Source organism: Solenopsis invicta, chromosome 9 (assembly GCF_016802725.1).
Source record: "Solenopsis invicta isolate M01_SB chromosome 9, UNIL_Sinv_3.0, whole genome shotgun sequence".
NCBI classification, from domain to species: Eukaryota; Metazoa; Arthropoda; class Insecta; order Hymenoptera; family Formicidae; genus Solenopsis; species Solenopsis invicta.
The window spans coordinates 5,724,313-5,752,276 of record NC_052672.1 but is presented as its reverse complement, the minus strand read 5'-3'; the positions used below and the strand labels follow the sequence as shown (position 1 = coordinate 5,752,276).

General features: G+C 30.0%; 2 protein-coding genes across 8 annotated transcripts in view; both read left to right on the top strand.

Moving 5' to 3' along the window:
- Positions 1–12,822, top strand: part of LOC105201065 (G-protein coupled receptor Mth) — a 335,046-nt gene extending 322,224 nt beyond the window's left edge. For 4 of the 7 annotated variants that reach the window (XM_039453765.1, XM_039453767.1, XM_039453764.1 and 1 more), the window contains 9 exons: positions 191–887; positions 1,222–1,572; positions 2,409–2,706; positions 3,070–3,292; positions 4,488–4,705; positions 4,779–4,857; positions 6,538–6,719; positions 7,022–7,202; positions 10,801–12,822. In XM_039453765.1, coding sequence (XP_039309699.1) covers positions 627–887; positions 1,222–1,572; positions 2,409–2,706; positions 3,070–3,292; positions 4,488–4,705; positions 4,779–4,857; positions 6,538–6,719; positions 7,022–7,202; positions 10,801–11,041 — 2,034 coding nt within the window. In that variant the 5' untranslated portion in view covers positions 191–626 and the 3' untranslated portion in view covers positions 11,042–12,822. Of the gene's footprint in view, positions 1–190; positions 888–1,221; positions 1,573–2,408; positions 2,707–3,069; positions 3,293–4,487; positions 4,706–4,778; positions 4,858–6,537; positions 6,720–7,021; positions 7,203–7,327; positions 8,634–10,158; positions 10,411–10,800 lie in introns of those variants that run through there. The other 3 variants (XM_026141136.2, XM_039453768.1, XM_039453769.1) reach the window with 3 other exon arrangements.
- A 1,035-nt stretch (positions 12,823–13,857) lies between these two features.
- Positions 13,858–27,964, top strand: LOC105201068 (probable G-protein coupled receptor Mth-like 3). The gene is made up of 11 exons (XM_039453776.1): positions 13,858–14,419; positions 17,180–17,311; positions 17,671–18,383; positions 18,715–19,065; positions 20,399–20,696; positions 21,067–21,295; positions 22,052–22,266; positions 22,341–22,419; positions 24,221–24,402; positions 25,594–25,774; positions 26,945–27,964. Exons 3-11 carry the CDS (start codon positions 18,123–18,125, stop codon positions 27,174–27,176), a joined length of 2,028 nt encoding a protein of 675 aa, XP_039309710.1. The 5' UTR covers positions 13,858–14,419; positions 17,180–17,311; positions 17,671–18,122; the 3' UTR covers positions 27,177–27,964.

The window sequence follows — 27,964 nt, the reverse complement described above, 5'->3', positions numbered from 1 at the left end:
TGCTCGGAAAAGAAAAATAAATATTAAAGATGAATACTGATCTTGGTTTTAAAATTTTAATAATCACCTATTACACAATAATAATTTGATATCAATTTATTGTATAACTTAATTTAAAATGGTAAAAACATATATTTCGGTTCAGAACGATTTTAACAGAAAGATAATGATTTAAGTTATTATTAAACAGATAGCAACTATTTCTGCCCGGAGTAGCAAACGAAATAAGAATTGAGACATACAGAAATAAAATTGAGTGCAAGAAGGCATTAATATTGTTGTGCATAAAACTTACAAATCGCTGTGAAATGGCGATTTAAAATTTAAGCAACTAAAGGAATTGGTCTAAATATGACTTAAAATAATGCAGCGAGGAATGTCTGAAGAAGTTTTTTTCTGAAGAAAATAGAAAGAGCTACATGTATTATTAAAATAAAGTATACAAAATATAAAGAAAAACAGGTTTAAGTATATACTAGAGCAGCAGCTTTAAAATGTGACTGCAAAGTGAACAAAATAATAATCAGGAAGTATCACTTAAGCACATGACGTTGAATTCAGATGAGCGATAATAATAGAGAATATACATTGTATTAAATAAACGAATAATTATAATTTTCACAACTATGTCTATGACAATGTTTGCTTTGCTCGGTTTGGTATTATCCTTGATAAAAATATCATCCGAATGGCAACTGACAAAATGTTGCCCACCAGGACAGATTTTAGTAAACAATTTCACCAACTGTGAATCAGTACCGATATTTGCGATAGAGGTTTACTATTGGAACATTACAAGAGAGTTCCAAGGAATTCCTCAGTGCGACGAATCTGAGGATCTTGTGACAACGGCACTCGACGATTTCGAATCTGACACTGTCTTAGAGGTAAATTGACATTAAATTGATCTTGTTTATCTTTAACTTTAAGGTCACAATGTCATAATTGACAAGATAAAAGTCAAGTTTTACAAGAAGTATAAAGAGAATAATAAAGAAGTATAAAAAGAAACCTAGGGATACCTAGCCAATCAATAAATGTTTTCTTGATTGGCTAATGTATGTAGCTATTTATATCATTTAAAAGAAAAATAATAGTATCTACACTTGGTATACGATCCTAATCATATAACTAAAATAAAATAATGATATTAACAACAACTATCTAAACAATGTTAAAAGCTATTGATCCTTGCTTAACTACTTAACATATTGATTGTAGGTGCCAGCTTGCCTTGAATTATTTTACATAAAACTGAAAAAGAAACCCATAAAAATAATTCGTTACTGTCGATCAAACAAGGACCAACAAGTGAAAGCAATTGACACATCCATTCCGCAGCTTTTACACATCAGAAAGTGTTGCTTTGGCGATACAATATTCGACAGCGGCACAAAAACATGTGTGACCCGGTTAAACGAATCACAGAGTCTTGGAGCATTTTTGCTAAATAGATCGACTGACGCAGAAAGTGCAGTGATAGTCACCCAAGGACCACCTGAGTGCAAAGGGCCGATCGTTAATTATGAAATTAACGAAAATGATATCTTTCTACGGAACAGTACATATTTGGTGAGCAAGGAATTAGAACTTCTAATTGTAAGATAATTTTTGTAATAATTGCATATCAATTATTATTTTGAGTATACTGAAAATTTAATTTTTTAAATTAGGTTACCAATAAGTAATTAAAGAGAACAAAATTTTGGTTTTACACAAGATTTTATTGCGTAATGTTGTTTTTAATGTTTTGTTTTTCACTTTTATGCATGAACAGAATGTACATTGACACAAATATACAAGGGTTGCCCAAAAAGTAATGCCCCACATTTTTTTTCTTAAAAATTATTTGTTCTACAAAAATGATGTTTACACATATGAAAGAATGATGTTTTATCTACTCACTCTATTTTTCTACTTAATCTCTGTTAAGTTCTACTGCCTTCTTCCAACGAGTTACTAGAGCATCTATGCCCTGTGAGTATCAGTTCTCACGAATCCTTACTTTAATGGTCGGAAAACATTTTGAAGACAACAAAGAGGTGATTAGCACAGTGAAAATTTGGCTCCCTAACCAGAGCAAGAACTGGTACTGACAGGGCATAGACGCCCTAATAAATCGTTGGAAGAAGACAGTAGAACTTGAAAGAGATTATGTAGAAAAATAGAGTGAGTAGATAAAACATCATTCTTTCATATGTGTAAACATCATTTTTGTAGAACAAATAGTTTTTGAGAAAAAAAAATGAGGGTCATTACTTTTCAGGCAACTCTCGTAATTTTCCAATTATATATTGCTATGTAGGATAATTCATGAAAACATTTGTATCTTCTAGAATAGAAACATCACCTTTTGGATAGGTTGATAAGAACTAAAACAACATTAAATGATTCAAATAACTTAACAGGTGATGATTCCAGTGTCCAAAAATAATGTCAAAGAGGAACCAGTTACTGAGGATAACGCTTGTCTCGAGATGACGCCGGAGTTTGCAGTTGAAAGAAAAGTGGTAGTCCGTATCTGCAGAGATCCGGAATTCTGTGATACAAACGCCTGTATCAGAAAGTGTTGTTCTGAAGATAAATATGCTTATGAAGGTTGCATTAATTTTCTACGTTTTAAACCTAATGAAGTGGGAGAATTTTACAATGCTTTTGTGAATGCCGTGGATCAGACGAATTCGTTCACTTTTGACACGACCAAAGGTACTTCTAATCAGAGTTGCCAAACTGAGAGACTCCCTAAAATTTTTATTAACTTACGAGGAAATTTCTGAAAAAATGCAAATATTACGGATACTTACATTTTCTTCTTTCAAAAATTATTTGTGCTGTCAAATAGTTCCACTTGATAATAACAAAACTTAAATTTACAGAAAAAGCCCCCAATTTGGCAACCCTACATCTAATGGTATTTAAACACTTCTATTACATGACAAGAAAAATTTATATTTTTATCTTTGTTACATTGCTCGTCATTACTAATTAATTATAAAAAAGTTGACAATTGTCAACGTTAATTCTACTCACAGAGAAACGAAATTAACTTACTTCTCTTTAATTACTTAGATCACGGAGTTTTGATTCAGCAGCCATGTGACCAAATGTACACTTACGATCCAAAGGAATGGGAAAAACAAGTGTTACTGACATCAAATGGACATGTTTTTATCCGACATTATGATGCGAACGACATGCACTGCTTCGACGTTAGACATAACTATTTTGACAACTCTACTAACTTTGATTTGTTTGTCTGTGGCAAATACGTGACGCCTGAGACTTATAAGAGGTACATTATTTCTATTATAGTCTTTATCTGTACTATAGTCTGCAACTATAAAATTTATTATGCGATAACTGTATATATGTGTAACAATTATTATTTGTATACGTTTCCCAGCTACTATTCTATTAGACTATTTTCACTCATCTTTATCTTTGTAGATATGACTGAATAGAGAGATTGTATTAATATGGGATTTGCCAATGCTTTGTTATATCAGAAGTTTGTTCCCGTGAATTTGTGTTAATTTCCTAATAATTAATTATAATTCAATAACAATAATATTCCTAATAATTAATTATAATTCAATTATAATTCAATACAATGAATTAGATTTTCATTAACGATGCTAGCGTATTATGCATTCAAGCTCTTATCTCTTCCACCGCAAATTTGTTTGTAATTTGATTAAATTCAACAGATTTAATTTGTTTGAATTATACGATGTGTCAAACAATCATAACATATAATAACGTGTCGAGCACCGTAAAATTAAAAAGTATTTGAGTATTTAAGAGCTGTAAATATTTTAGTTATATGCACGCAGAGAAAAGATTAGCCAACAAAGCTAAAATTTAGTTGTAGCAACTAAGATGTGTCTTTAAAATAGGGACAGCTAATATCGTTGCTGCCGGAGCTAAATTTATTAGTTATTAAAATTAGCAGTTACAGCAAGAAATATTCGCTGCCAGAATCAAATAAAGTTTAGCAAATGCGTATATAGTTTCACGCTCCTAAGTCCCGGTCTACAACAGGTGTAGTAAGCCTTAAGCCGTAAGAAATTGACCAATTGTAGTTGAATATGAGGAGAATAATCGACCATGGTCAATTTTTACAATTTAAGGCTTGCAACATTAATTGTAGTCCGGGACTAAGATATTGAGTAATAGCTGCCACTTTTTTAGCTACACGTGTTAAAACACACATTTTATTTTAGCTAATAAAACTGTATTTTGCAGCAAATATATTTTACCTTTAATAGTCAATTTTTAGCACTGATAGAAAATATCGAACTAGCTACTGATATTTAGTTACCACTACTAAGTCATTTTTTTCCGTGTGTATACGCGGAATAAGAAGAATCATTATTAATGTATGGAAAATTGATGAAAATAATGTCAGATCAATTTTCGAGCATTAGATAAATGTCGGATTTGTATACCCTACAAATTATGAAACTTAAAATTCATTTTTTGTTTAACGCTGACTGGTTGTTCGCTATATTGGTCGTCAAATGTATATTTCTGTTGATGACGTTGCTAGTATACGCGTACTTACCGAATCTGCAAAATATTCATGGAAAAACGGTTATATGTTATGTGAGCAGTATCTTGCTATCTGCCATCTGTTCATTCATCATCAACTGGTACGACAAAGTTGGATTTGAGCAACAAAGAAAAATAAAGTGCAAATCTTTAGGTTTGTATACAAACGTGTTAGGAAATATTTATATACGAATAATGTTAAAGAAACGTAAAAAATATTTTTCTAGCTTACATCGGGTTTTTTAGTTTTCATGCGGTGTTTTTCTGGCTTCACGTTATGTGCTTCGACATATGGCGGACCTTCGCGTAAGTCATACACCCTGATATCATTGGGTTAAATGGAATTATCAAGGATTACATAAATAAGATAATTATTTTACCGTGCAAAAAATTAATAATTGCTTCTCTTAAATTATTAATTACTGAATTAATTTTTTAATTTTAATATTAAATAAAGTATATTACCTTATTTAAAGTATTACCGCACAAAACTATTTTCTCATTTATTTCCATGGTATTTCAATTAACTCAAATTTTTCACCAGTGTGTCTTCATCAGTGATTTTTATTAACTTTATTTTATGGCTGATCATATTCCAATATTACATTTATTAAATTATAAGTTTCAATAAAAATTATAATCTTCAATTGTTTGAATATATATTTACAAAAATAAACAAAGAAGTACTAACTTTTTATAAAATATTAATAACTGTTTTCCTAAATAAGTTTTACAGTTTCAACAATTATATAATGATATGGTAAATTATATTGTTGATATGGCAATTATCATACATTTAAAAGTTAAATTTGAAAAATATCATTTAAATACCCTGGCAAAAATAGAAAACTTCTTCAATGGTCATACAAACGTCACATAAGCTCATGCTTCGATATCCAAATCTACGTTTTATAAAAAGTTCGATTACACCTTTATCACTCTTCGCATATTTTTTCTTTACGTTCCGATATTCCAATTTACATTTTACATTTGCTTTACGCGTTATTTTTGCCAGAGTAATAAAATGTGTCTAAATGAAATCGCATAAATCTGTGATTATTTATGATATCAGCAATTTGCCATATATTTGTCTTTAACTAATTTGAATATATCAACATTGAAGCAATACGCAGTAAACAATGTAAAAACAATGTAAATTGTCAGTCCAATAGCAACATTTTACTTGTCAGAATTATGAGAGACATGTTATAGTGAATTATGATCTGTTGCTGTTATACTGCTGAAGATGTAAAGTACTTCGTTGATATTATAGTTAAGTAACGCGTATTAGTACGGCTATAATTTTAAGGATGATTTAATCGGATAAAAATGATAAACTTTGTGTACCTTTCTTGAAAGGCATTTACATTTATCAAACTACAATAACAAATGGGTATACACAAGCGGAACGAGACTACACATACTTGCTTATTGCGAAACTGTCTCTACTGTTAACTTTTGCACAGAAATACCGATACTTCCCTCGCGGACTGCATACAGGCCTATTTCGCCGCAGGGTCATCTCACTTCCCTGTTCTAGGATACTTTCCTGCCAGCGACGTATAGCTCAACCGCAATTTTCCCCTCCTTCACCTATATTTCCGAAGACCTACGCTATTGGCCACATATTTTCTTCGTACATAAACGCTCGCGACGTTTCGTCAAATCTCGATCGGATCATTTCTTACTAGTATTCTTACACATGTAATCAGATAAAAAAAATGGCTATATAAAGACACTATGCATTTTTGAATCAGTACCGAAGATGAAGATAAAGATTTCAGACTACAATATGAATTGTCGACAAATTGATGGCAAATTGTTACATCATAAAGGCATCGACTTGTAAAGAAATGCAAACTCAATTGTGCTACAAATCTCATAATAACGCAAGCTTTGATTGAAAGCAACATTTCAGCATTTACATAAATTCAAAGCTGATTTAATAAAATCTAATAAGTTAATATTAATTTATATCCTCCACAGAACTGTACGTGAGAATATGAATGTAAAGGACCGCAAAAATAGGAAACGATTGCTGTTGTATTGTTTATATGGGTGGGGCATCCCTTTGCTTCTGTTAATCATCATTATCGTTGTCGATAACACCAATTTACTACCAGAATATTTGGCACCCAATATTGGCAATATGTTTTGTAGTATTACATGTGAGTTATTAATTGATAACCATTTTCCGAGAGATGATATAACGTAAGTTAGTTAACACTAGTAACGGAGTTCTTGAAAATATTACCGACTTCTTGTAACGAAAGCTGACTCGTCTGTACAGTGTTGAATATTTCTTCGAACCTTCTTGATATAATAACTTACGCAGCAATAGATAGGTATGGTAATTAGATACAGTTGAGAATTAATACCAGATGAATTGCAATCTGAAAATTTATGTAGTATTTATGCGTAATAATTATATAATAATTTAATTAAATCTTATTATGATTTTATTGAAAAGATACAGCCAGTTGGGATAACTACAGCGATTTAATCTTTCTTTATGGACCGGAGACAATTGTGACAATATCCAACGTGGTGTTTTTCATTCTCACGTTGAAATATTACAATAAGGTAAAAGCGGATATAAAAGATTTAAATACCGATCCCAGAAGCAATCAACTTGATTCCATTAAGGACAGGTGAGTGCTTTTGAGTCATAAAACATTGATTTTCTTTTCTTTTTTGGAAGTAATTATAAACTAAAAGACAAAGTTTAACAAATAATTTGCAGTTAAAATAAGTAAATTTCAAACGTGTATTTTAGGACCTACTGTGTTGATTTTATTATTTTCATCCTATTTCTAAAGTTCTGCAACCTACGCAAAAATGCAAGAATTGCTGTCTACTAAATAATAAAACATCAGAAATATGATAATAAAGTAGTGTATGTTCCAAAAATTAGTTTATACTGTTGGTTTCTATTACGAATAATCAGTTAGATAACTATGTTGTGTAAAAATAACCATTTAGCTCTAGCTACCTGGTAAATATCATTATGCAATTAATACAATCATTTCTTGAGTACAAGATGGTATTTACTAGGTAACCAGATCTAAGTAATGGGTTTTTTACAAAGCATAATTATCTAACTGATTATTCATAATAGAAATTCAAAATGTAAACTAATTTTGAATTTTCAATTTCTAAATTTTAGTTTTTTATCAAGAGTCCCTCATTTGGAGGAAGTTAATCAAGTTTGTCATTTATGTTTGCCAATAAACACTAATTTTCAATGTTATAATTTTACAATCAACTATATAACTGTTCAATACGACACAACAATTTATATCACATATACTTGTTGAGTGAGAAATTATTACGTTTATATTCTCGTTCTCCTTACTTAAATGTGTTGATTCATCATATCAAAATCTTATTAAGTTACATTAAGAAATTACTTATATTGTATATATGCGTCAACTAAAATTGACGCTCATTTTACATTGTCGGTTATTGCAATAAATATTAACAAGTGCCTCGGTAGTCAAACTAGCTAATGCTTATTTTCATTAAAGATTAGATTAACTTAGATCTCAGTTTAATTTACTCTTTATCTTTTTCCAATTCTTAAAATTAAAGAAAGATAAAGTGTAACTTAAACTGAGATCATAGTTAATTTGCGTTGTTGGAAACAGGCTTAAGACACCCGCGGGACGAAATGTTGGAGAATCCATGTTTAAACTTTGATAGAGGTTTATTTCGATTCAAGACTATTTTTCACAATAAATTTTTAAAATTTTTGGAATGAGGGGACAGGGATAATAAAGATCTATGTAAGCAATAAAATTATTAAATTAATTAGCAATTTAATTTTTAAGATATTACACATTTACTATATTTCTGGATACTTTTTAAAAAAATGTGTTTTAAGTCTGGCAAGTATGCAGCGTGTTTTGAGAATCTTGCTAATGTTTGTAAATTCACCCAGAAAATTATTGACCATGAAGATCTACTTTCGGTTGATATAACTGTTATCATTATTTACATATGTTGATATATTAACATTGTTAAATGTAAACTTATAACATTAACATACATAAAATGAATTAAAGCCTAAGATGAGCAAGTTATATGATCCTTAAATTATTTTCACTTTTACATCATTTTTTTAAGAATTGCAGGAATAACGACGAATATAATGGACTATATCTTTAAAACGGATCCATGAATTTTCTATTTTAAATTATAATTTCGAGTAAATTTACAATAACTTCATGAGTCAATAAACAATTAGAGCATTTTAATAAAAATCATATGACTATGATAGATGTCATCACCAAAAAAAGATAGACATGGGATCACAACAAATTTAATAAGAAAAAATTAATAATTAATTGATGAAGGGTATACCGTAATAAGGAGAGTGATTTTGGGGATACCTTTTATAATCATGAAGTTTTTTGTAAAGGTAAATTTAAATTTAGTGGAGAAAAAAGATATTAATAAAAAATAAGATTTCTTGCGATATTTCGAAATTGTGGGGGTCTTTTGAAATGAAACTTGGCAAACAATTTTCTTTTATCAGTGTGGATATTTTGCCCTATATGTATAACGATCGATTACGCACGAGACCCAAAACCACTCTTCTTATTACGCTATACCTTTCCTAAGCATGATAACACATCGGTTAAGTTAATCCAATAATTGTATTGTAATAATAATAGGGTAAGGTTGCTAAAATTGCACCACTTTTGACATAAAGGCTTATAACTCAGAAATTTAGAGGAATATTTTTAGTTTTCTTACGTCATAATAAAGTACAACAGTTCTCCTTTCATACTTATTTTTTGCAGAATTGTATGTATTGTCATAAATTCTTAAATGACAATTTTTAAGATACCTTTTAATAGTGCTATTTAGGCAACCTCTTAAATCACGCCACACGTTAATATTATTCTTCATGGGTTAAAGCGACACTTTTTCTGCGAGATTCTTTATTCTCGAGCAAAAATACGTTAGATAAGCATAATTTTATTAATATTAGAGATAAATACGGTAAACTAAATATAATTTCCATCAATGTAATCATTTCGATAACTTTTCAGTTATATTGCTACATTACGGCAATATTATTACAATGTACGTTCTGCATGAATATTATATTTAATTTTATATATATGCATAACTGATCAAGGCAATAGTGCGATTTAGAAAACTAACGGAAAGATATGCAGCGTATACAAGATTCGTATTCGCCGTCTTACTTTCCATTATATTGACAATTTGATGAGTCTCAAGTCTTATATTAGAAAACTAAGACATGGTGCGATTTAGGAAACTAAAGTATTTTGAAAACCTTTATTCATTTAATTTACGAATAAAAACACAAAGTTATTTGAACTTTGTTAATCTAAATTTAATAATATCGTGATCACTACAAATTATCAAAATTTATATTATTTATTTTACTTTTTTTGCATTCAAGCTATGAAATGTGTTGAAAAATAGCAGCACAGTTACGATTTTTTTATACATATTAACATCAAAATTTCTAGTATTCTTAACATGTTGAGTTCGATGAAGGATAATGATAATGTTATGTAATTCCCAAATAATTTCACAAAGAGTGTACAAGTACTATGATTGAATTTATAGATGCGAGATGGTGCGATTTAGAAGCCGATGCGGTATCGGCAACCTTACTCTACACTGTACAGACTATTGCTTCAGGAAATGAACAAGGCTTTGTTAGTACAATAAAATAACGGTCTAAAGATCTACTGTAACGATATGAGATAATGACATCGGTTGTCAAATTAACTGCGACTGATAAAGATTCGGTGAATCAAAAACTGTTCAGCTCTTGTAACGTAAATAAAAATAAGAATAAAGGGAATATTTAATTTATAACCATATATAAATTACTCGTCTTAGGCGCTGCTTTTCTTTACTATTACTTTGCATAAACGAGCATAAATATTATTAATTTTATATTCATTGTAACATTAATATTATGTTACTGTCAGTTGATGTTTGCTGGGTACATACCTATCGCTATTAATTTCCAATAAATGAGAAACGCTTTATACACAATTATTTTGGTATTATAACAAATGTCCAAAGAATCCGAAATACGTTGTAATAATAGAACAATATTTATTTAATTTTATAGCTGTTTTATCTGTATTTATGAGTGATATCTTTACACATTATTTTGTTTATTTCCAATTTTATTTTTTAGATGGATTGTTTTCATATTATTTTTTAATCGTTTGTATTTGTATTATTTTTCAATAGATTTATCATGATCGTCAAACTGTTCATCGTTATGGGAATGCAATGGACATTTGAGACAGTAGACTACTTCCTTGAGAAATATTCCATAGTTGATAAATGGAATGTGTTTTTTTACATCAGCCTAGTCTTAGATTGTCTTGAAGGTTTATTGATTTTCATTATTTTTGTTTTAAAAAAAAGCGTGTATCAAGCTATTCGCAAGCGATTGCAAGATATAAAAAAAAATCAACCTGCAACATAACCACGTCATTGTGTACTTATACAGTTAGGAAAAGTGCGATCAACTACGTGATATTTTTGTTTCATTTACGCGACTTATTCTTCAAAAAATGGTTGACAACTAGCCGTATTGAGAATTTGAGAGATCGGAGAGAGAGTAACGATATTAAAGAAGAAATAACGATTCAACTAGAAAAACAGATGTAGCACTCTACGGATTTGGTTAATCCGAAAAGGATGGTACCAAGTAGCAAAACAACGAATTGAATAAGAGAAGGAAACAGATAGAAAGATCGTAATAAAAGTCTAAAAAGATCATTGCCTGAAAGCGACATCCTACTTTAGTGCAATTCGATTTATACCAAAATGAGTGGACAAAAGATGACGTTGAAAAATTCATCAATACATCACAAGTAAGGCAGTCTATCGGTTTGTTTTCTGTTCCTAAATTTGCTGATGAAATGAGTGTACACTTTTAAAGTAAAATGAAGAAAAGAGGGTACTGCGGCTGCTGTGGACATTATGGCTACCGCCATTATCCCCGTTATTAAATAACGAAGTCAAATAATTTTTTATGGAATTATACAATTAATAGCTCGCTATTTTTAATAGCGCTAATATGCCAATACACAATAACTAACAATAGTTATAAAGTACTTTTACTTTTCAGTACTTTTAAACTTTTCCAACATATATTTGCACTTAATTCCAGATACGTCGTCATTGTTTTTAAACTTGACCGTATTATCACTCGAATAAATGTACATTCGAGTGCTTCTTTGTCATTTAACTTTATGTTCAGCTATACACACTTTGAATTATGCGGAGTAAAACAATAACATGGAATTTTGTTAATATGGTTTTTTAAACAATATTTTCGTATCGAAATATTTCTTCGATAAATCGACTGTTATTTTAAAGCGTATTGTTCAGAAACACTAAAAGTAGAAACACTCTTTTAATATTCTATAAGGTTTAAAAGTTAGCAAGGTTAGAAAGGATGTTCCAATCCAGTCTAATGCAGGAATACAAAACACAGCTATTCGCCACCGAAATTTAACGAGCTCAAGTGATTCTCCAAAGATTTGTCTAGATGCGAAAATGTAAATCAGGACATCTTAGTCGACTCGTCACTAAGAAACGTGGAAGTAAATGCCATGCACAAGCAGTGGGCTTTGCACAAGGGCATCGATGTTCCGTAAATTGCACCCTCTGCACAAGGACATGATCAATTCACAATCAATCTCTCTCTTATCGTCTCAGAAGAGTACATTTTAAATTGCCATTTTTTCATACAATTTTTGATTTACCAAATAAAATGTATCAAACACGTCAACCAGAGTATGATTCTCTTAATGTATCGTCGGACATGGAAAATTTATTATATTATCAATAATAAGAATGTACGATAGTTTTTGTAAAGATATTGTAAACAAGTCATAAATATATGTCTGTATAAAATCTGTATTCCTCGTCAAATTAATCGATGCTTTTCCCATTTATTGTCACATTTAATTTCGCATTCACCTTTCCCTCAGAAGTGTAATATCACTATTTTAAGCGAAATTATGAAGACTAGTTATTATTTATAGAATTTAGATTTTTTTAGTAAATTGTCGTTATATGCTAATATGCCAATAACTAATATTCGCGCTAACGGAAAATTTTTACGCATAAGGACGAATTCAATGCGAAATAATGCGCAAATGCGAAAAAATACGCAATATTACGACAGTTGAATTATGTAGAATTTCGTAAAGTACGTAAAAATATTTACTAAGTGGTAAGTCTTGTTTTGTTTTATTACGAATTATTACGGAACGGGCATAGTTCTTCTTACAGATACGGTAAAAATTCGCCGACGTATGCCTCATTACGAATTATTAAAGGATATAGAATTTTTTGGATTTTCAAAGAAGGAATACCGATCTAATTGAAAGGCTTATCATGATTTTCTACGTGGTTCTCTTAATTAACCCAAAACTTTAAAGCTAGGCTTATTCTACGTCTCATTACAAATTGTTTCGAATTAGATGTAAATTTTTTATTTCTATACGACTGTACATGTTACAATATTCTTCAACATTAAACAACCCTTAAAATATTATAAATGATAGTTATATGTTCTTTCTTGGCAACATTATATAAAAATTATTTGAATATTATATAACAAGTAAGTAACACAATGTACTTTAATATTTTTAATTATCGGGAATGTTATAACTTATTTTAATAATTAATATAGTTTATAAATATCTTATGCACAATAATTTGCATTAATTTTTAAACAAAAATAATACTTGTACAACAGTTTCATAATATTTCGCGGATATTAAAATAAATATATCATGAATATTATTAAAGTAGATATATAGCATTAATACAATATTGTTATAATATTACAAATTATAAAAAATGTTAAACAATATACTCGGAATATTATTTTAATATGTATTATTTTAACTTTCAATAATATTTATATAATGTTGGAGAAATATTATAGAGTCTACAGGGCTTGAAATACTAGTAAATAAATATTAAAAGATTACCTCTTCTTTCTTTATATACCTATATACCTATAGTTAATTATAAAAGGAATTACGGGATATCGAGGTTTCATTTATATAACAGAAATACATTTCTATTTCAAATTATTAAGACCAATGTTTTATGAATTTTATGATACATTCTTTTTTATATGTTATACGTGCAGAATATATTATAACGATGTCATATAATTTCTTAAAGTAAAGCATTTTCCATAAATAATTATCGGTAATAAAATTGCAAACGCTCATCGAGATAAACGTCAAATAAAAATTTTGTAATTATTATAAATAAATTCTTAATAATTATAATGATTTCTAACTTACAAAATAAAAGTCCATTTTCTAACAGTATCATAGTTATAGAATTTGTACGTAAATTTTTTCCTTCTTACGGTTCTTGTGGGGAGGCTCTAAGGTTGTTGCACGTTACAGAAAACTGATAATATGGATCGAAGTAAAGGTATGTCGGTACTCTGCACTTATCATAATATGAGAAATCCTGCTTGGAGCTGTGAAGAAGGATTTTCGAAATGAGTTGCGGCTCTAGCTGCGAACTTGAGGGAGAGTTCGCTAGCTTGGCCAACGTCGGTACATCCAGGAAATTTGCGGACTGCCCAAAGGCAACGATATACATATTATACTTCAAGCTGTGCATCGAAGAACGAAAGCGCGAGCCGCAAGGACTGCGTAATAAGATAGGCCCAATCGCAAGGCGTCACAAATCTCCTTGAGTGGGATAGGAAGCCTTCCAAACCTCCTTTAAAAAAATTTAACTTCACTTCTCTGTTGGGACCGTCGACGTCCAGACGAACCGCGAGAACAGCCCGCCTCGACGAGGAGCGTTCGTGTTGGTAAGACAAAACAACATTTTGTAAAGCCGGTTTGGCCGATCGATTAGGTAACGCGCAATAGACACCGGTGTCGTCTTTATCAGAAATCTAGAGATTATTAAATAAGAAATTAGACACTGTGTCTAAAAAAAACTTAGGGCATTCCATGCCAAAATAAACCACCCATTTTTGACAAATTTTTCAGATTTTAAAACTTACTGAGGTATGAGTTTAAAGATATAATTTTTCATGCAAAATCTTAATCCAACTCTTTGAATACATGCAAAGGGAATAATATTTGCAATTTATTATTATCGATTTATCTCAATTTTTTGGAGAGAAGGAGGAATTAATATAATAAAATTAGCGTCGTTTCCTATAGGAAAAAGTTCACTGTTTCACATGGTGATATCTTAATTTTAGGTAATTATATATTATCAATCCTATTCAAAAATTTGAAATCTTTGAAATTATATCATAACTAGATACCGATTTTTATTCTAAATCCTTCAAAATAAAATACATGTTTGCTTTAACTGTTCGATTCAATTCGTAGTACTAAATACCCGTGCTGCGCCGGCGTTTTCCAAGCATTAAGGCCTATCCAGAAAAATTTGCATAACTGCATAATTATATGTATTATATAAAGAATTTAACTGGTTTATGTTCTTCTTCATGTGCTAATGAACAAATCAATTTCTTTATGTATGTAAATGGTTATGCAACTATGCAAGTTTGTCTAAATAGGTCCTTTATACTATGTAAACAATTTCGCATCACAAAGATTTTAAAGCCATTTGAAATTGCTAAAATACAGACATCATTCAAACCAGGGTTCATTGTCAGTAAAAAAAATGTCCATTTTGGCGAATTTTAACTAAAACTGTTCTCTTTCACCTCACCAACATGCACGTAATCCAAATATCAATCGACATTTGGAATGCGCTGGAAATAGTGAGGTAAGGAGAAAGCTTTAAATCGAAAATTAGCCGAAATGTGCATTTTTGCGAAGCCTAGATCTAAACCTTATTCGAAGAATTACTAATCGTAATTTATATTAATATTTAATATTTGCAATTTGATTAACATAATAAATGCAAATATGTTTTCTGAAATACTTAATAAAATAATGCATTATTTATTTATACATATATATATATATATATATATATATATATATATATATAAAATAAATAGCAAAAATTTTCTAAATGCATTCGCGATGTGTACTAAGTTTATGTAGTAAAAGTATGTATGAACCTGTTATACAAGTATGTCACACAATTTTATTGCGTAACATTCTTGCAAGTTTGTAGATACTTCTACTACATAAACTTATTGTTAGTATGCATTTAAAAAATTTTCCCTCGGATAGTCAACAAAAGCAATAAGACAAAGTTTTTGCTTGTATATTTTCTACTTGATTGACGTACCTAAGCAAAATTTGCCCAATTTTAAAAAACCCAATTAGAAAATTTAGTGCCTGTGATAGACTTCAGAAACATTTCCGTTGCAACATATTATATCGCAAAGTTTTAAAAACATTTCTATAGCAATCTTTCACAAGATACTTTTTTTAATCCTTTCATTTCTAAATGATACTATTGCATACGAATTAACGATTAGCACTTAAAACTTTATGTGCACCATGAGATTCTTTATATCACGAAATCAGATTTTATTCGCGTTGAATATAGTATTATAATCACACAGTCACGACATCATATCACATAAACAATCACCGATTTTGAACATCGTTATAAGATTTCTCGTTTAGAATGATTATTTTATCCAAGGCTGTCTCCCGCACATTTAATAAGATTCGATTCTTTACTACTTTCTATTTTTAAATCAAGCATAAAAAGTCGTTTATCAAGGTCATGTTTAATGAATGTTTATAAACTGTTCAGACTAAACACGTTTCCGTAATGTATAAATAGATACTACTACGTACGATCTACACTTGCAATAAATCGTGCACCACATACATAATACACACATACACAAGCGGATGCAACACGCGTATTCGGACGGCACGGTAGATGGTCAAGCGCATACACACAAGAAAAAAGAGAAAGTCTCGGACATCGCAGTGTCAATGTCGCAATAGTCAAAAACAAATTATAAATGACTCATTAAAAGAATATCGATGTTTCCTCCTGAGCTCGTTGCAACCGTCCGTCTCGATCTCTCGGCAATCATTTTGCGGCGTTTGGGATTACGCGATTCATGTTGTCCAATAGAGGCAAAAATTTTGGAATTGAGATTAATCTAGACAGAGCTCGGAAAACCAGTGAATATAAATGAGGTTGGCGGAAGATTTCCTTCTCTCATTCCGTTAAAAACTACGATAGTATCCGAGTCTTCTCAATATACACGAGACTCAGGGTGACTACACCCTTTTTTTAATTCTGCAAAATAGAGGAGTAGGAGAGGGACAGATTTTCAGCATAATATCAACTGATGTTATGTTGAGGCGTTGAAATAAAGAGTGCGTTTGAAGAGACCATTACTAGCGCTATTTGTGTCTTCTATCTTTATCATTCATTAGATGTTCACAAGAAAAGACTAATGCACATAACGCTAATAACATCTCTCCAAACACACTCCTAAGAGAGCTCTCAATTCGCTTTTCCGCGCTAATCTATTCGATTGTGTCACATTAAGAAACATGTGTAAATAATGTCGACGAATGTCAAAGAATAATTTCATTAAAAGCAACGTATCCTCAGACTGGGCAATATTATAAAATTAATGGGACAAGTCGTTGATTAATTACAGAGACACATACAAAGGAAACGAGTATTCGACTGAATACACAGATAACTCGCTGCAACGTAACATCACTTCAAGAAGACAAGAAAATTGATAAATAAAGAGAGAACTGAGTGAGGATCACAATTTTTCAAACAAGTAAGTTAATTATTTATTCTGTTACTTTTACTACGATACGTTAAATAGATGTTTATCTCAATTTTTTGTTGATAAACAAAATAAGTGATATATTTAGATAGAATGATATACATAAAAATTTAATTTATAGAAACGTTATAATTTATAAATATATAAAAATATAATCTCTTTGCTTGGAAAAGAAAAAGAAATATTGAGGATAAATATTGATCTTCGTTTTAAAATTTTAATAATCACCTATTACAAAATAATAATTTGATATCAAATATTGTATAACCCAATTTAAAATGGTACAAACATAAATTTATGCTCAGAATGATTTCAATAAAAACATAATAATTCAAGTTATTATTAAACAGATAGCAACTATTTCTGCCCGGAGTAGTAAACGAAAGAAGAATCGAAACACACAGAAATAAAATTAAGTGCAGGAAAGCATTAATATTGTTGTGCATAAAACTTACAAATCGATGTGAAATGACGGTTTAAAACTTAAGCAATTAAAGAAATTGGTTTAAATACGACTTAAAATAATAATTCAGCAGGAAGTTCTTTTTGAAGAAGAGGAAAAAATGCTGCATGTATTATTTGTAGACAAGTGAATTATATTTTATTAAAACGAAGTGTACGTAGAAAAAACAGGTTTAAAATACAAACTAGAGCAGCAGCTTTGAAATGTAACTGCAAAGTAACCGAAATAATAATCTGGAAGTATCAATTAAGAACGTGACGTTGACTTCAGAAAAGCAATAATAATACAGAGACATATACTTTGTATTAAATAAACGAATAATTACAGTTTTACACAACTATGTCTATGATAAGGTTTGCTTTGCTCGGCCTGCTATTATCCTTGATAAAAGCATCATCCGAGTGGCAACTGACGAAATGTTGCCCATCAGGACAGATTTTTGTAAATAGTTTCACCAACTGTGAATCAGTACCGCTATTCGCGATAGAGGTTCACTATTGGAACATTACCAGAGAATTCCAAGGAATTCCTCAGTGCGACGAATCTGAGGATCTTGTGGCAATGGTACTCGACAATTTCGAATCTATCGCTAACTTAGAGGTAAATTGAAATTAAATTGATCTTGTCTATCTTTAACTTTAAGGTCGCAATGTCATGATTGACAAAATAGTAATCAAGTTTTATAAGAAGTATAAAGAGAATAATAAAGAAGTATAAAGAGAAACCTAGAAAATACAAGAAATGCTTTTTTGATTCGCTAATGTATGTACCCATTGATATCATTTAGAAGAAAAATAATAATATCCACACTTGATATACCATTCTAATCATATAACTAAAGTAAAATGTTATTTAACAATTATTTAACAATTATTTAAACGACATTAAAAGTAAGTGGCTCTTGCTTAACAACTTAACAAATTATTTGTAGGTGCCAGTTTGCCTTGAATTATTTTACACGATAGGGGAAGGAAACCCCATAATAATAATTCTTTACTGTCAATCAAACAAGGACCAACAAGTAAAAGCAATTAATACATCCTTTCCGCAGCTCTTACATACCAGAAAATGTTGCTTTGGCGATACAATATTCGACAGCGGCACAAACACATGTGTGACCCGATTAAATGAATCACAGACTCTTGGAGCATTTTTGTTAAATAGATCGACTGACGCAGAAAGTACAGTGATACTCACCCAAGGTCCACCTAAGTGTAAAGGACCGATCATTAACTATGAAATTAACGAAAACGATATCTTCCTACGGAACAATACATATTCGGTAAGGAAGAAATTAGAATTTTTAATTGTAATATAACTTTCATTGTGTATCAACAATTGTGTAATAATTATTATTTTAAGTATTCTGAAAATTTAAAATTTTTAGTTAGGTTAACAATCTGTAATTAAAGAAAACAAAATTTCACTTTTACACAAGATTTTATTGCGTAACATTGCTTTTGATGTTTCGTTTTTTCACTTTTATGCATGAATAGAAAAATACATTGGCACAAATATGATTTCCGAAATATACAGTAGCGTCTATTAATATTTTGACACAAATATTTTTAGCGTTTTATTTTTACTATATACCCAAAAAATTATCTTACCAAGGTGACAAAAATAAATTCTTGTAACTAATTAAAACAAAAATATTGAAACTTGTTGCTCATACATAAATATTTTGTAACCAAATTGTATTTGAAGCCACCATAACTATTTCATCATTATTTGAATTATTAATTTTAGCCAGAATTTATAACTAAAATTGCTTATATTGTAGATATATTAATGTTCTGTCTTACAATGTTTAGTGGCATATCCATTTGCTTTGATTACTGCCGCACACGAAGTGACATTAAGTTGAGGAGCTTTAATATGCGAGTAAGAAGGATTTTTATCAATTTTACTTTTAAAACCTTGAAAAAAAGCTTCGTATTTGAATATTTGCTTTTCTTAACGTATGTGCCTAAGCTCTTCCTACATAGCCCTTGTGGGATTTAAATCGGGACTCTCGCTAGTCTAAAACTGTTATTGTTTTCTTATAAATGAAGTTAATTACAAGTTTAGAGGTGTCAATGTATATTATGTATACATTTTTCACTTTTTCTGAGATGACGGTTCTTAAAAGGTGCTACGTTAATGTTAGTAATAAAGATTGGCTTCTTAATTTATTAATTCTGTGATATTATTTATTCTGATTCAAACTAAGATCTGTGTTTGAAACCAAAAGTAACGACACATAGTTAAAAAAAGACTCAAATATTTTATGCAAAATTAAAGAATATTATTTCAATCACAAATCCTGGTGAGATTAGTTAAGACCATACACAAGCCTATCTTGTCTATAAATGTATTATATACAAAACGTGATCTAATTTCAATTGTAAATGTATTGCCAGTTAGAAAACAGCATCATATTTATCTCGCGTCAGTAGTACCGTGTAAAACTTAGGTTTCATAATTCTGACAACAGTAAATGTTACAATTTCGTGCAATACACCAGTAATAAAATAGACACATTGTTATGTAGGATAATTTATAAAAGCATTTATACCTTATTATAAAATAGAAACCTTCAACATATGTCGATAAGAATAAAAACATCTTAACAGGTCATGATACCATCGCTGGAAAATAATGTCAAAGAGGAACCAGTTACTGAGGATAACGCTTGTCTCGAGATGACGCCGGAGTTTGCAGTTAAACGAAGATTGGTAGTCCGTATCTGTAGGGATCCACAATTCTGCGACACGAACGCTTGTATCAGAAAGTGCTGTCCCGAAGATAGATATTTTTATGAAGACGGTTGCATTAGTTTTCTCCGTTTTACCAATGAAGTGGGAGAATTTTACAATGCTTTTGTGAACGCCGTGAATCAGATAAATTCGTTCACTTTCGACACGAACAAAAGTATTACTAATCAGAGTTACCAAACTGAATGATTTCCTCAAATTTTTATTACATTACGGTAGAATTTCTGGGAAAATACAAATAGTACAAATACTTATTTTCTTCTTACAAAAATTATGAATTTTCCGTTCTGTCAAATATTTTCACTTGATATTAACAAAACCTAAATTTAGAGTAAAATCCCCCAATCTGGCAACCCTACATCTAATGGTATTTAAACACTTCTATTACTTGCTAAGAAAAATTTATATTTTTATGTTTAATACATTGTTCCTCTGTCATTACTAATTGATTATAAATAATAGTTGACAATTGTCGATGTTAATACTACCCACAGAGAAACGGAATTAATTTACTTCTCTTTACTTAGGCCACGGAATTTTGATTCAGAAGCCATCGTGTGACTCTGTGCACAGTTACGATCCAAATAATTGGGAAAAACTTGTGTTACTGACATCAAATGGACATATTTTTATCAATAATTATGATACGGACAACATGTACTGCTTCGAAGTCCAACATAACTATTCCGACGACAACTCTGCTAGATTTGAATTGTTTTCCTGTTCCAAATACCTGAGTAATGAGCATTATAAAAGGTATATTATTTCTATTATAGTCTCAAACTATATCACAGTCTTCTACTATAAAATATATCATGCAATAACTGCATGTATAAATATAATAATTATTATTCGTATATAGCCATTGACAAAATTATTAGGCAGTCTTGCTTTTTGATAACATTTATAAAGATAGTGTTATTTATTTCCTTCTAAATGAAAAACCTGTTAAATAAATAGGGTGCCTAATAATTTTGTCAATAGCTGTACATTTACCAGCTACTCTATTACTATTTTCACTCATCTTTATCTTTGTAAATATGACCAAATAGAGAAATTGTATTAAAATATGGGATTTGCCAATATCTTGTTATATCGGAAATTTGTTCCGGAAATGTAAATTTGTATTGATTTCCTAGTAAATAATTACAATTTAATGCATTAGACTTTAATTAACGTTGCTAGCAAATTACTATGCATTCAGACTCTTATCTGTTCCACCTCAAATATTTTAAATTTGATTAAATTCGACAGATATAGTTTGTTTCAATTTTACGATGTCAAAAAATCATAACATATAGTAACATGGCGAGCACCATATAATTAAAAAATATTCTAGTATTTGAGAGCTGTAAACATCTTAGTTATACGTATACGCAGCACAAGGAGAAGCATTATTAATGTATGTAAAATTGATAAAAATAATGTCAGATCAATTTTCGAGCATTAGATAAATGTGTCGCATTTATATATCCTACGAATTATGAAACCTAAAATGCATTTTTTGTTTAGCGCTAACTGGTGGTTCGCTATATTGGTTGTCAAATGCATATTTCTACTGATGACGTTGCTAGTGTACGCGTATTTACCGAATCTGCAAAATATTCATGGAAAAACGGTTATATGTTATGTGAGCAGTATTTTGCTGACTACCATCTTCGCATTCATCATCAATTGGTACGACAAAGTCACATTTGAACGAAACAGAACATTGTGCAAAGCTATAGGTTTGTATACAAACGTCTTAGGAAATATTCGTATACGAATAATGTTAAAGAAACATAACAAAATATTTTTCTAGCTTACATCGGGTTTTTTAGTTTTCATGCGGTGTTTTTTTGGCTTAACGTTATGTGCTTCGACATATGGCGGACTTTTAGGTAAGTCATAGACTATGATACCATTGGGTTAAATGGAATTATCGTGGATTAGATAAATGAGACACTTATTTTACTGTGCACAAAATTAATGATTGTTTCTCTTAGATAATTAATTATTAAATTAATTCTTTAATTTTAATAGTATAAATAAGGTTTATTACCGCACAAAACTATTTTCTTATTTATCTGCATGGTATCTCAATTATCTCACTGATTTTTCACCAGAGTTTTGTGATTTTTATTAACTTCATCTTTATGACTGACATCATATTCCAACAGTATATTTCTTAACTTATAAATTTCAATAAAAATTATAATTTTCAATTGTTTGAATATATATTTACAAAAGTAGGCAAAGAAGTATTAACTTTTTATAAAATATTAATAATTGTTTTGCAAATCATTTTTACATAGCGTTTCAACAAAATTCTATGATATGGCAAATTATACTGTTAATATGGCAATCATATATTTAAAAGTTAAATTTGGAAAATGTCGTTTATTACACTGGTAAAAATAAAAAACTTTTTGAATCGTCGTACAAGCGTCGTATATGCTCATACTCCAATGTCCAAGTCTACGTTTTATGAAGAGTTCAATTACACCTTTGTCACTCTTTTCATTTACTTTTTCTTTACGATCCGATATTTCACTTTACGCTTTACGCTTGCTTGTTTTATTTTGCCAGGGTAACAAAGCGTGTCTAAGTGAAATCGCATAAATTTGAAATTATTTGATACTGGCAACTTGCCATATATTTGTCTTCAACAAATTTGAATATATCGACATTGAAGCAACTCGCAGGTAACAATGTAAATCTGTATTGTTAGTCCAATAGCGACATTTTACTTGTCAGAATTATGAGAAGCATGTTGAAATGAATTATAATCTGTTGCTATTATATTTCTGAAGATGTAAAGTTTTTCGCTGATGTTATCTTTAAGTAACTATCTCGTGTAAGTATGGCTAAATTTCAAAGATGATTTAATCGGATATAAATGTTCAAACTTTGTGTATCTTTCTTGAACGGCACTTATATTTATCGAACTACAATAGCGAATGGATACGAACAAGCGGAACGAGACTACACATACTCGCTTATCGCGAAATTGCCTCTATTGTTAAACTTGCACAGAAATACCGATACATCCCTTGTGGACTACACGCAGGCTTATTTCGCAGCAGGACCATCTCACTTCCCTGTAGGCCTATTCTGTAACTTTATAGCGACAATTCGGTATCGTTACAGAGTCATTGCGCAGATATTATACATGGTAAAAAAGCTACGCAATGACACGTAACGATATCCCTAGCTGTCGTTAAGAATTACAGAATATGCTTACTTTTCTAGGATCCTTTCCCCAATCCTACCACCTCCGTTATCATTCAACCGCGATTTTCCCCTCCTTCGCTTATCTTTCTGGGGACCTACGCAATTGATTACATATTTGCATCGCATCCAAACGTTCGCATACTTGACATTTCGTCAAGTCCCAATCGGATCATTTCTTATTCTTACACACGTAATCCGATAAAAAGATGGCTATATAAAGACACTATAATATGCATTTTGATTCAGTATCAATGATGGAGATTTCAAACTTCAAAGTAAAATTGTCGATAAATTGATAGCAAATTGTTGTATCATAAAAGCATCAACTTGTCAAGAAATGCGAATTCGATTGCTACAAATCTGATAATAACGCATACTATGATAAAAAGCAACATTTCAGCATTTACATAGACACAGTGCTGACTTAATAGGATCTAATAAGTTAATGTTAATTTATCTTCTCCACAGATCTGTATGTGAGAATATGAATATAAAGGACCGCAAGAATACGAAACGGTTGCTGTTGTATTGTTTATATGGGTGGGGCATCCCTTTACTGTTTTCAATCCTCATTATCATTACCGATAACACGGATTTCCTGCCAGAATATCTGGCACCCGATATTGGCAATGTCGGATGTGCGTTAACATGTGAGTTATTAATCGATAATAATTTTCCGAAAGATGATATAACATAAGCTAGTTAATACTAGTATCGGAGTTCATGGAAATATAACCGATTTCTTATAACGAAACCTAACTCGTCTGCGCAGTGTTGAATATTTCTTCCAACCTGTTTGATATAATAATTTACGCAGCAAATAGATACATATAGTGATTAAACTTTGGAAGAGCTACCCCTCTCCCTCGATGACTTTGACCTTTACATATGTTATAGAGGCATGGATACTAAACAACTTTTCCTAATAAATTAATCGGCGCTCTCGTATAGTTTTCGAGATATAGTTGGTGAAAGAGAAAACAGTTTTTCTTAATTATTTCAGAAAATATTCATTTTACAAAAAATTGTATCAAACAAAAAATGAAGTTTGTAATAAGCTCTATAAAAAGAAGCTCTATAAAAAAGAGTCATATACATATTTTACCTAACTTCAATACTTCAGTCGCGATAGTAAAGAAACTGTTTTAAAATAAGTTTTTTAAATTTTCAGTAGTTTTGCGTGAAAAGCAGATGCTTGGGCAAACACTACTTAAAATTTAAAAAAATTAGTTTTAAAACAGTTTCTCTACTACTATCGCGACTAAAGTATTAAAGATAAAATGTGTGTATGATCTTTCTTATAGAGCTTATTGCGAGCTTCATTTTTTGTTTGATCCTTTTTTTGTAAAATGAATATTTTCTGAAATAATTAAGTAATATTGTGTTTTCTTTCTCTAAGTATATCTTGAAAACTATACGAGACCGCCGATTAATTTATAAGGAAAAGTTGTTCAGTATTCATGCCTCTATATAAATATGTAAAAGTCAAAATTTGAACTTATGTGAACATGGTATCCTTTATAATTCTGAATTTTTTTGTAAGGTTTAATTTAAATTTAACAGAGAAAGAAAATGTTGATAAAAAATCACATTTCTTGCAATATCTCGAAGTTGTGTGGCTCTTTTGAAATGAAACTTAGCCCAACATTTTTTTTATCTGAGTAGACATTTTTCTCCGTATAACGATTCATTGGGCACGGGACTCAAAATTCCCATCTTTGTCCTGTTACACCTCCTTCTCCAGAAGCACAATATTTTCGTTTTCATGTTATAATTTTCTATGTATAGCGTAATAATTTTAAAATAGATTAATTAAATTTTATTATGATTTTAATCAAAAGATAAAGACAGTTGGAATAACTACAGCGATTTAATTTTCGCTTATGGACCGGAGACGATTGTGACAATATCCAACGTGGTGTTTTTCATTCTCACGTCAATGTATTACAATAAGATAAAAACAGATATAAAAAATGTAGATATCGATCCCAGAAGTAAACAATTTTATTCCATTAAGAACAGGTGAGTGCTTGTGAATAATAAATTGATTTTCTTTTTATTTTTGGAAGTAATTGTAAACTAAAAGATAAAGTTTAATAAAAAAATTTGTAGTAACAGTAAGTAAATTTCAAACACGTATTTGAGGACCTATTGTGTTGATTTCTGATTTGTGTTTATTACTTTCATCCTATTTCTAAAGTTCTGCAACCTACTCAAAAATGTAAGAATTGCTGTCTACTAAAAAATGAAACACCAGAATATGATAATAAAGTAGTAGTGTATGTTCCAAAAATTAGTTTATACTGTTGGTTTTTATTATGAATAATCAATTAAATAACTATGCTGTGTAAAAATAATCATTACTTAGCTCTAGCTAGCTATCTGGTAAATATCATTTTGCAATTAATAAAATTATTTCTTTGGTTTTATTGAGTGCAAAATGGTATTTACTAGATAACCAGATCTAAATGATAGTTTGTTTTTCAAAGCAGAATTATCTAACTGATTATTATAATAGAAATTATTCATAATAGAAATCCAAAATGTAAACTAAATTTTAAATTTTTAGTTTCTAAATTTCAGTTTTTTTATCAAGATTTTCTCATTTAGAGGAAGTTAATCACGTTTGCCATTTATGTATGCCAATAAACACTAATTTTCAATGTTATAATTTTACAATCAATATATAACTGTTCAATACGACACAACATTTTATATCACATTTTACTTGTTGAGTGTGAAATTATTACGTTTATATCCTCGTTCTCGTTACTTAAATGTGTTGATACATCATATTAGAATCATATAACCATATATAAATTACTCGTCTTAGGCATTTATTCTTTTTACTATTACTTTGTATAAACAAGCATATATATTACTAATATCATATTCAATGTAACATTAATATTATGTTATTGTCAGTTAATGTTTACTGAGTACATACAAATAATGGTGATAATTTCCAATAAATGAGAAACGCTTTAAACATAATTCTTTTGGTATTATAGCAAATGTCCAAAGAATCCTAAATACATTCTAATAATATAACAATATTTATCTAGATTTATAGCTGTTTTATCTGTGTTTATGAATGATATCTTTATGTATCGTTTATTTCCAATTTTATTTTATAGAAAAATTGAGTTATATTATTTTTTAATGGATTGTATTTATATTATTTCTCAATAGATTTATCATGTTCGTCAAACTGTTCATCGTTATGGGAATGCAATGGATATTCGAGACAGTACAATACTTCTTCACCAAATCTTTAGGTTCCGATCATCACATGAAGGTGTTTTCTTACCCCATTTTAGTCTTAGAGTGTCTTGAAGGTTTATTGATTTTCATTATTTTTGTTATGAAAAAAAACGTGTATCAAGCTATTCGCAAACGATTGCAAGATATAAAAAAAAATTAATCTGCAACGTAATATCATTGTTTACTTATATAGGGTAAGTGCACCTATTATCGTGACGTTTTCTGAAAATCCCAACTTCAATGCATCTTAAAAAAAAATAAATAAATGAAAAGTTTAAACTTTTTTTTCTTAACGTTTATAAAAAAACTAAAATAATATATAAATCCATCTATTATTAACAAAATGCAATTTTATAAGTATTAAAATTAATAAAAACGGAATGCGCTTGTTATCGTGATCATGTACAAATTATCGTGTAATACCCGTTTCCACGAATTTACCAATTATCGTGTCCCAAATACCGTTGATGAAAAAAATGTATTTCGTAATGCTGATTAGTTCTCATGCTGTGCTTACTTCGTGAGCTACTGTCATCGTGGAGATCGCGTTTTGACAGTTATCAAGAATTATGTGTATATCACGTAAATTTGTAGTTTATAATATCAAAAGCTGTGTATCACGCGCGTAGCGTGAAAAAATGATAGAATGATAGTAAACTAAATACTTAGGTGTCAAGCTATTTGTACTTTCATTAAAACGAGAATACGGCGGTAATACAAATACCAACAACATGCGCATTGCACCTAATTTCGTGAGTAAATTTGATTTACTCATTAAATGTATTCATATTTCCATCTTTATTTGATTTTAATTTATTTTACTTTTGATTAGGTTAAATGTGAAATAATTTTTTTCTATAGGTATTCTTTTTTTAAGGAGCTATCATCTATTTTTCGAAAACCACGGTAGTAGGGCCAGGCTACGATAATAGGTGCACTTACCCTAGT